This window comes from Manis javanica, chromosome 2 (genome assembly GCF_040802235.1).
Source record: "Manis javanica isolate MJ-LG chromosome 2, MJ_LKY, whole genome shotgun sequence".
In the NCBI taxonomy this organism is placed as follows: domain Eukaryota; kingdom Metazoa; phylum Chordata; class Mammalia; order Pholidota; family Manidae; genus Manis; species Manis javanica.
The window spans coordinates 157,661,859-157,672,272 of record NC_133157.1 but is presented as its reverse complement, the minus strand read 5'-3'; the positions used below and the strand labels follow the sequence as shown (position 1 = coordinate 157,672,272).

General features: G+C 39.0%; 1 protein-coding gene across 9 annotated transcripts in view; it reads left to right on the top strand.

Annotated features, from left to right (window-relative positions):
- SLCO5A1 (solute carrier organic anion transporter family member 5A1) overlaps positions 1 to 8,812 on the top strand; it is a 135,502-nt gene extending 126,690 nt beyond the window's left edge. For 3 of the 9 annotated variants that reach the window (XM_036998224.2, XM_073229660.1, XM_073229659.1), the window contains 2 exons: positions 332 to 396; positions 2,878 to 8,812. In XM_036998224.2, coding sequence (XP_036854119.2) covers positions 332 to 396; positions 2,878 to 3,335 — 523 coding nt within the window. In that variant the 3' untranslated portion in view covers positions 3,336 to 8,812. The remainder of the gene's footprint in view (positions 1 to 331; positions 397 to 2,877) is intronic. The other 6 variants (XM_073229662.1, XM_073229661.1, XR_012128245.1 and 3 more) reach the window with 5 other exon arrangements.
- Positions 8,813 to 10,414: the final 1,602 nt, after the last annotated feature.

The window sequence follows — 10,414 nt, the reverse complement described above, 5'->3', positions numbered from 1 at the left end:
CAGAAAAAGAATGCAGTAGTTAGGATAAAATGCTACATATATTTTTTAACAACTGATTTTGGAAGCTCAGTTTAGAGCCATCTCTGTTGCATCAGCCCTGAACCTTGGGCTTCCCCAGCGGTATTCACAAGGAAACCATCAGAGTTTCTTTGGCGTCTTGGCTGGGGAGATCTTTATTGCCTGACCTAGCCATCAGCAGTCTTATTTAGCTATTGTTCACAATTTCTAGAGTGAACCCAGCTCTGCAGTAAGCACTCTTGATTTGACATTCATTTTCTGGATTTCAGCAGGCCAGCATTTTAAAACACTTCTTTCTGTCACTTCACTGTAGGTCTGTGGAAGATGAGGAGAGACCTTTCGCACTGGGAATGCAGTTTGTTTTGCTGCGAACACTTGGTACGTTACTGAATTTCCAAGTGTGCCTCTTAGCTCCTCCTTACACATGGTAAAAACTCACTGCCCTTTCAAAATGGTGACTCATGTGTCACCATGAGTAGCAGCTAGGATTTTACAACTTCCTTCTTTTCTGATTGGAACTAAAAGCTAACCAGTTCTGTTTCTTTATTTGATGAAACAAAACAAACCTGACTTTAGATCATTTTCTTTTTCACTGTGAACATGAACTTGGGTTTAATTCCCCAGAAAGTTTTGTACGGTAGAAAATATTGAACCAAGCAATTGTGACTGGCCTTATGATACTGGTGTTTTCCTACCTATGTGCTTTCTTATCATGAAGGTAGTGGAGCACAGTGCTCATTTTATTGGTGAAAATTTCAATTCCTTACTGCTCTCCACAATTATGTTATTAGACTGGACAAAGAGTATGTCTATCAAGTTCTCTGAAGAGAAGAAATAAAAAAGTTCTTAAAAGAAAAAAGAAAGATCCCCAAATGGACATCTAGGGTCTACCCTTTACTTATTGACAAGAGAAGCTCGGTAGTGCTAGACAGTGTGCTAAGCCACAGGTTGTTGCGGCATGAAGAGTATCATTTTGATTTGTACAGACACCTTGTCACCCTGTGATGTTTGGGGCAATGCCCAGGAAATAGTAGGTAAAGTGGCTCATTCCCTTTGATCAATTGCAGTGTATTTTTTGTTGACTTTCTTATCATTAAGCATATTTTTTTTCTTAAGCAACAATCAGTTATTTCCTTAAGCTGTTATCTCACCCAGTAATAGTATCATTGTCCACAAGGTAGAAAAATTCGCTTTTTTATTCTAATTTTTTATTTCCATTTTGAAAGTAAAACACTTTAAATGGGTGTCATCTGACTCTTTGAAACATGAATCCTCCTGAGGTTCTCAGTTTGTCCTGTGTGGTGGTTGGTGGCCCAGTCCCAGAGTGAGCACTTTCCAGCAAGGTTCAAAGGCTTGTGTTTGCACTGGTTGGGCGCCTTGATTTTTGGTACCAATAAGACTTGGAAGGTACCACTTTTCAAAACATCCTGGTTGAAAGAAATTCTGGCATACTTTGATACAGTTAAGAAGTTTGTCTTATACTTCTCGTTGAAAATGGAAAAGTTGTTTTCAAAGAAGGCTTAGATGAATAGGAAAAGAAAACAATAGTTCTTCCTTTTTGCTGTCCTGTCTCTGCTGTCATGGAATTGGGGTGATCTGATACAGATGCAGAGGTAAAGGTAAGCCAGCAGATCAACGCTGCAGTTTAAGGAATAAGGAGGGAAAACATTATAGGCATTTATTGCTTAAGTGAACCTTAAGTTCTGTTGATTATGAAAAAATATAGTCAGGCCAATGAGCCCATTTCCATTTCCCCAATGGCAAAGCAAAAAGAACTTTAAGTATTTTAATAGTTAATTTTTAATTGAGTGAATAAATCTTTTAAATGAATACAATATATTTACAAATGTGTCACTCACAGCCTCCTGGGCTGTTAGCCTACCTGTCCTCTTTCCTTCTTCCTTCCATCCCTCCCTCCCTTCTCTCTTATTACCTTCCACCCCCATTCCTTCTCTCCCATCACTTTCTTGTATAAACTCTTATTGAGGATCCATAGCTGTCCTGATAGGGCCTTAGGATACAAAGAATAAAAGGCCTGGCACCTGCCATCAAGGAGCTTATGGCTGACAGATTTGCAAACAGTTAAAATACTGTGTGATAGTTGATAAAATGCAGGTATGTGCAAAATACAATGAGGATATAGTGGCATGCCAGTGAGTCAGGAATTTAAAGGATAAATTTAAATTTACTTGCAAGCTGACCGAGTTAGGGATGAGGACACATTTCAGCAAAGGGGTACGTGGGAATGGAAGTCTACTTGGGTGGACTTTCTTTTGTAAAGAAAAGTCTATGTGATAACCCAAATAATGAAGCTACTACTCAACACAGATGCTCTATAAGCTTCAAAGATGAATTTTATGCCTTAATTATTTCCATGTCCCAAGTGCCTTTATCACATGCCATTTGATGTAGTTTCTGACTTACAGGGGACCATGCTTTCGTCATCCTCTCCCTGCATCCCAGGACCAGAAACCAACCCACAAGAACCAAGTGTGCTGTATTTTAGTGGGTCATAAAGGGTTCCCAAGAGCCTCTTGGAGTATTTAACAAAATCTGATTTTGATAAGTTTAAAAGGATTCCTTAATTGCATGTTTAGCAATAGACATTTTCATGACCCTAAAAATTGTTAACATGTTCTGACTGAGTTGCAAATGGGAATGTATAAATTATTTACAATTTAGTGAATATTTTTATAATAAGTATATAATGATAAGATGTGACTTATATTTTAAAAAACAAAGTAACATAAGAAAACCTCTCTCACTGGTTTTAGAGCCAAAAGGATCTTGTCAATTTACAGATCTGTTTTCTCTTATGTTTTCCAAACAGTTTTCTTTTTCTTTTCTCTGCACCTCTAGCGTACATTCCTACTCCCATCTACTTCGGAGCGGTTATCGACACCACCTGCATGCTCTGGCAGCAGGAGTGTGGGGTGCAAGGCTCCTGCTGGGAGTACAATGTGACATCACTTCGTTTTGTCTATTTTGGTTTGGCGGCCGGCCTCAAATTTGTTGGCTTTATTTTTATTTTTCTGGCTTGGTATTCCATTAAACACAAAGAAGACGAACTGCAGAGGCAGAGGTGGAGAGAATTCCCTCTGAGCACCGTGAGCGAGTTGGTGGGTCAAACCAGCAATGCCGATAGGTACACTCGGACTCGGTCCTGCCCAGCTTTCAGCAGCCACGGAGAGTTCCAGGAAGAGGCGGGCCTGCAAAAAGGGATCCACTACACAGCACAGACCTATCCGGGGCCCTTCCCAGAAGCAATAAGTTCCTCCCTGGACCCGGGGCTGGAAGAAAGCCCTGCTGCCGTATAGCCTTCCTCGTGAAGCTTGGAAACGGGAGACTTTAGTTTTGTTGGTTGAGTTGAATATGGCGATGAGAAACACCCGTGCCTTCTTTTCTTTCTTTTTTTAACCACGAAAGATACAATCCTCAAACCAACAAAACTCAGTATACACAGCCACTATTGGTGGAGGGCTGGATACCTCAACAAGACTGAGCGCCTTCCCCGGCCCCCCTTCTCTCCAAGAAGGAATTGTTTAGATAGATTTGTTACCATTTCCGCAGTGTTAATTTAATGCTCGTGCTCCAGTCTGGTACAAGGCTGAGGTACGTGGTTAACAAAATCATGGGAGGTGAAATGGCGGTATACATCATTAGCATACACTCCAAATGATGGTGAGCTTGACCATGACTTTATATTTACACAGTTTTTAAGATGTGAACACCTACTGTGAGTTCAGCTACAAAGCACAAATAAATTCGCCTCAACTATGCAATTTGGGAAAATTGAAGTGCAGCATGTTACTTTTGCTTTCAGAGACTAAAGCAGATGTTTTTGAAAAGAGGAATCTAAACTTTCTCTAACGTACTGTTAATAGCATTTTAAGCCATAGCAGACTTGTAAATCAGGTCGAATTTTTCAAATGCTTCAGAGGAACCATATGACTAATGTGTTAAAAAGGATAGCTACTTCATTTCAAAAGACACATTCTCTTTTAGTCTTTCAGCCCCATCGTAAGATAGTTAGAGGCTGCTGAATCCTAAATCTGATAGCTTGAATATAAACTCTAGTATTCTTTCCTAAGGGGCTTTAAAGCTGGAGTGCTGAACAGTATGGCTAGAATTGTAATTTGAGATGCATAATAAGAAACGATGGCTTTCTCATCCAAAGAAAATTGCTGTAGAAATTCTTGTAGCTTTTAAGGGCCCACACAAGGGTAATTAAGAATTGTAAACTTGATACTCAACATAGTTGGGAAAAAGATTAAACAGAAGACTGAGACCCACCTTATCAGCTGTGCTTACATATATCTGGAAGCACTAGCAAATCTGTATGTTATCTTTTTTATGTACAGAAAACTGCTGTGGTTGCTCTGGAAATTGAGTAATTAAATCCTAAGTAGTTATTGAAGATTATTTAAAATAAACTGGTTTGTCACACTGAATCCTACTTTAGAATTAGTTAGAATCATTTTACACCTCTCTATGATTCCTTCCCACTATAACTTCCTTGAAGCGATTTTTCTGTTCCTAAATGTACTTTGGGTTCACTATCCATCATCCTTTTCAGTACCTCCCAGCACGTCACTTTGACTTAGGTGCCATCTGGAATACTTTCTCTCTGGCCCTCAGGGTAGATGCTCCTGACAGCCCTACAGACTGACTGATAGCAGCTTAACTTGTGGGATGTGACTGCTCAGAAAAAGAATTATGACAAATTAGATTTAGGAGGTAAAGAGGAGTATTCAAATACCAATATAATTGTGAACTGAGTCTGCTGAGGAGCCTATCTTATACAGGGCTAATTTGGGAGGTGATTTCCTTGGCTGGTTTACACTCTTCCACGGAGAGGATGTGATTGACAGAACCCGCTGACAGATGGATTGACAAGGCTTTTTGTTCTCCATCCTTGGTGGCACTGGTGGAGTGTGTGGATGTTCCTGGGTACAATGTTGTTTCCCCCTCTACTAGGAATGGCATTGGTCAAATGGTTCTCTTGGTTGGGTACAGTTTGTGCAGATGGTTATCACTATTAGACTCAATAAGGTCTGCACTGGGTAGAGCCAGTGGTCTCAGGTGACAAGGACTTCCCTTTGCGAAGTCTTGTTTGGCTAAGTCCTAATAATAAACACTGCTGCCTATAATTACCCTGTCAAACTTTGGTCAATGTGGTATGTATTGAAGGTCTTCAGAGAATATTGCTGATTAACTTAATACCCCCAATGGAGCCCCAAGGTTCCCTTTACTACTCTATGGGACATCTTTGATCTTTTAGGAGAGAAAGTTTCCTTTTTAGTTGGAGCTAAAAATACATAGTTTGGGAAGAGGTTGTGTTTTCTTAATTTTCCTCTGATAATTAAGAAACTGCCTTGAGATAATTTTGGTGGGATTGGCACTTTTTTTTTGGTAGCTAATATTGTGTGTTTCAACACTCAGAATTTCTCTTTTCTGGGTGGTACATTTTGAAAAGGACTCCAGGACAGACATGACGACCTTAGCAGGTATAGTTGGAAAGCTCTCCTTTCGCCGTCTTGACATCACCTACTTCAGCAACAGTTGTCCGTCAGGCACCATTTTACTCAATTACCATCTGCCACTCTATGAAATCCTTCGGGTTGATTAGGTTGGAATTCAATGAATTGGCCTGAATTGTGCTCCACAATATGAATATCTTCTTCAAGTATCTGATACTTATAAATAGCAAGTGTATCATTAATGTGTTGTTGGAGAAGGTAGACTAAGTAATAAAAATCACAGGGACTGAAGTTTTGGAATATGTACCCATCAAGAGTTGTCGCCAAATGCTTTGAGCTCTTGTAGCATCATTGGCATATTACGTAGTCAACCATTTTATAGATGACACCATTTAATGTATATATGAGATTCTTATATACTTGTTCATAATTAGTCATGCTACTTTATAGTCACAGATCTTAATTATAAGTCTCATTGCCACTCTCCATAAGCTTAAGCTTCTAATTACTTGTTTTGGGGAAAGGTCATCTTTTTCTTTTATAAACTCTGTCGTCGAATGTATTCCTTGGCTTAAATATTCAAATATACTATCATTGAGTCTAGTCTATTAATTTAGAAACTCTCAGGGGGTGGGGTGGGTAGGTGAAGCACATTGTTTCAGTTATCTTCACTAGCATGCAATCTTTACTTTTGTAGGTGAATTTAATTCTTGAAAAGAGCCAAACATCATCTGGAACTAAGGTGGGTGAAGAAAGGCTCAGAGAAGAAGCAAATTGACATTTGTTGAGTGTTGATTATTTGCAGAGCATTTTGTCAAGCACTTAATATACACTATTCATTTTAATCCCCTTAATAAATTTGTAAGATAACTATTCTTTTTAAACAAATCATGAAAACTGAGGTTCAGAGAGGTAAAGTGACTTGTTTAGGAGTGTCCAGCATGGCTGAGTCAGGGCCTAGACACAGACTTCTCTGTCCCATTGCTCACTTCTTACCCTACATGTTGCATATAGTAGTATTGGTTAACAAAGGCAAGTTGTGACTATAATATAGTAAGACAAAACATTCTTTAATGTGTAACTGTTTCTGAAGAGTAGAGAAGTTATTTCTTTGTGTAAAATAGAGAAAAAATCTGTTAAGAACATCAAAATTTTATGTTTAGATTTTCAAGGTAAATTTTCATTTATTTAGCAAAGAGTTACATTAAAATTGTTTTTCATAACATACCTCAAGTATTTATTTACAGTTCACATTTAATATAGAACAAACCCAAATTCCCTGTTAACATTGAGTCTCAGCATTTTTTAAATGAAATATTATGAAGAAAGGTGGCTCAGCTTTATTAAATCTGAGCTCTAGGGATTTCGGGTATATGCTTTCTCTTCTTTCCCTCCTTCTGAATGTTAACATTTCCATTAGTTTTCTGGTGAATATGGGTTTTAAGTTTCCTAATAAAAGTTTAAATGAGCATATACCAACTGTTATATGTTAAATCAATGTATACAAAATGTTGTATGTTATATACCAAACCACTGACCCAGTTGTTACCTTTAGTAGCTGCAGCAACAAGCTGGAGTGCACAGTGGGAAAAGTTAGCCGTGAGAGAAGGGAGTTACCTGGGAAAGGAAATGGCAGTCCCTTATTTTCACCAACCACCAAGAAAATTCTTCCTCAGTCTGCGATTCCAGAGTTCATTCTTTGGTGAACTTGGAGCCAGAAAGTTTCTTTTTGGAGCCTTTTTTGTATCAACCATAGGTACACCAAAGAGAAGCTTCAGAGTTTGAATGGACTTGAAGAATTACTGAAAGTCCTCTAGTGTGCCCAGGAGCCCAGGGTGGTAGCCAATTATACTTTGCAATTTTTGTGTGAACTTAAAACTTCCTAAGTGGCACAGATGTGAATGCAACTATTGACATATAGGTGAATACTGGGTATTCTAAGTAGCAGATAGATATCCAAATACTGTATAATCCCATAATTGCCTAGACTGCAGGTCTGCTAATTCCCTGTTATACAGACCAGTAGGTAGCCTTTACTTATATTTGCATTTCCTCTGTCTTAGTATGCAAGGAGTGCCACAGCTGGCAGGCAGAGTTAGTGGCCTTGTGCAGTTAATCTTTCCTACCTTCCTACCTTCTTTCTTTTCCTTATCTTCTAGGATGCTGCTGGCTGTATCTGTCCCAGACTTCTTGATTCACTGGAATCAGATCTGTGTATGTTTAAAGAGGTTATTTTAAGCACTTCATTTTTATTCAGTCCAGGAAGGGTCAAATATGAGGAAAACCCTCCCTGGGTATTTGCTTTTGCAACATAAAAAAAGAAAATGCCTCGGTGCTATAAGTATTTGATGATGCATGCTCACTACAAAGATGCACTACTGAATTCACAGTTATACTGATAAGGCACTGCACATGCTTTGCTCTTGGAAATATGGAGAACTTCCCAGAAAATAAGCACTCATTACTCCCATTACTACAGTTAATCCATGAATTTTACGCTGCAAAAAAATGAAGAGTGTAAGGGGGAATACTTTTCTCTGTGGAAAACTCAGCACTTTTGATACTTATTTTAGCAAGAATGATCAGATGCTAAAAATAACTTCAGAGATAGGGGGAAAATATTTCAAATAATCTTTTCTTATTTCTTCTCCAAAAAAATTTCACCCATGTAAGGTGTTTTTAATACTGGAATTTTGAAGGTGTCTTTTTCTGATATTCTAGTAATACATGTTAAAATTGATGGAGAAGATACTATTATAAACTGAAGTAATTGCAGGGACATGTTAAACCAAAGGGGCGAACAAAAGTTGTTTGAAGTTTGTATCTACAGATGGAAAATATGAATAATTGGTAAGACTTTATAGTGGGCATTTTTCTTGAAATACATACCTCTACCCCAAACCCCAAATGTTAATGTTTATTTAGAAGCATGAAACAGACAGTTCAGCCCCTAACTCTTTAGTTAAAGGAGCTGTAATTCTGTGTCAAATAAACTGGCATTAGGATCCTAGTGGAGTGGGTGTTCAGTGTGTGTGTGTGTGTGTGTGTGTGTGTGTGTGTAGAGGTGCTTGTGACGAAAGGCTGTTTTGAGTTGTTGCCTAAAGTTTGATTTTTGTGATTTTTAAAATGAGTTATTTATTTGGAAACCTCTTAGGGTAATTTAAAAGATGTATAATTTCCTTGTGTTTAATGAAATCTATTGTTAATATACTAATAAACCTTGTTTTAAAACATCTTGAATACTCAATCATTGAAAATCAAGAAAAAGAAAAAAAAAGAATAAAGTATGTTGGACTGAAATTAGTTTGTCTTGGAGGTCTCTTCTGACAGAAGCAGAGTTTTCTAAGTATGCTGCCATCTAAAACAGGGTGAGAGGCAGAAGAAAAAGTAAGGGGTCTTAGAAATAACAGCATGACTCATGGACTGAAGGACAAACTAGTTGTTTTTAGAACCCCACCTTGAGCACTCTATGGGTGGAAAGCAGGGCCATTGATTTCCATTTATCACTCTGTCACCCCCCTGTTCAGCTTAACTAAAGGGTCACAGTGGCCCAATATGCACGAGTCACTAGGGGCAGTGTGTGTGTGTCTGTGCTGACTTGTGGGTGAACACTTACTCTTCCCAGTGCATTCATCAGGGAGCCATTTACACAAAAAGTGAATATTTCCCACTGCCCATATCTACCATCTTCTCATCAGTTATGTGTGCAATGCGGGCAAAAGGATTTCCCTTGACTCTTTGAACTATCCCACACTTTCAAGGGAGGGACAGAGCCATTCTGGACATTGGGCTCTTTGAAATAGACACCAGAAAAGTTCCTGTGTAAGAAATGAGAAAAGAAGGGTTATGCATCTGGCCACTCATCTTCCTTGCTTGAGCTCCAGACTTGGTACAACCTCAGTGTTTTAAGAGCTGTTAAAAAGCATCCAGTTCCTTCCTTCTTTTTAAAATTGCCAGCTGGGCAAAGATGACCTTGGCAGCTTTGGTGTTTAAGAGCCAAAAACATTTTTAATTGCATAAAGGCATTGGAAAGGAAGGAAGGATCGATGTTTGGCGCTCGCTTTTGAATTTAAACGTCAAAATTTGAGGCAGTTCCAACTCATAATACAGTTATCAATCAGTACAATGCTATAACCGTTCCTTGGGCTTCTGGTTAAGATCATTAGCACTGAAGAAGGGAGCCTGCCATGGATCAAGCTGTTCTTGATGCATTATTGTCAGAGTGGGAGTGGCTGCGTTAGAGATCGATGTAAGTGGTAGCTGGCCCGGTCCCAGGGCTCCGGCACGGATGGCTTCAGTTGCACTAGAGTGACATCTAGTGGACATTATGGAAAACACATGCTCTACTAATCTTGATCCCTGGACTTGAGTTGTGTGGGGCTCTTTAGTGACCCGATTCGTATTTCTTATCAGCTCTAAAGCAATATCGGAACAATAAGCAGTTAAGAATTTTTTTTTAGAAGGTCAGCATGTTTAGGTACATTTGGCAGGGAGTGGGAGTATTAACTATTCATTCTCTCTCTCTTAACCAAAAAACACTGCAGATGCTGGTGATCACAGGATTTTTATTTTTCTCTTTTAAAGAAGACTGGGAGGAGCCTCAGACCATTATCTAGTTCGGGTATGGCCACTGGGTTTTTGTCTTGCATGCCAATTCCAGTTCAGCCGTGTTGATGGTAGCTGGCTTATTGAGTAGGATGTCACAGGCACCGGTGCTTGGTGTAATGGAAAGTGCCCTGGTTCATTAGCAGTGTGTGGGCAGAGAGAGCGCAGGTGCTATTTATTTGCCCCCCTTGATTCAAACATCTTGTTTTACAGTCGGGAAAGCTGCTTTAGAGAGTTTATGTGACTTTTCTGAGCTCATGGAGATAGTACAAATTTTTCATGTACATTGCTCTTGCCACTACTTTTTGCCA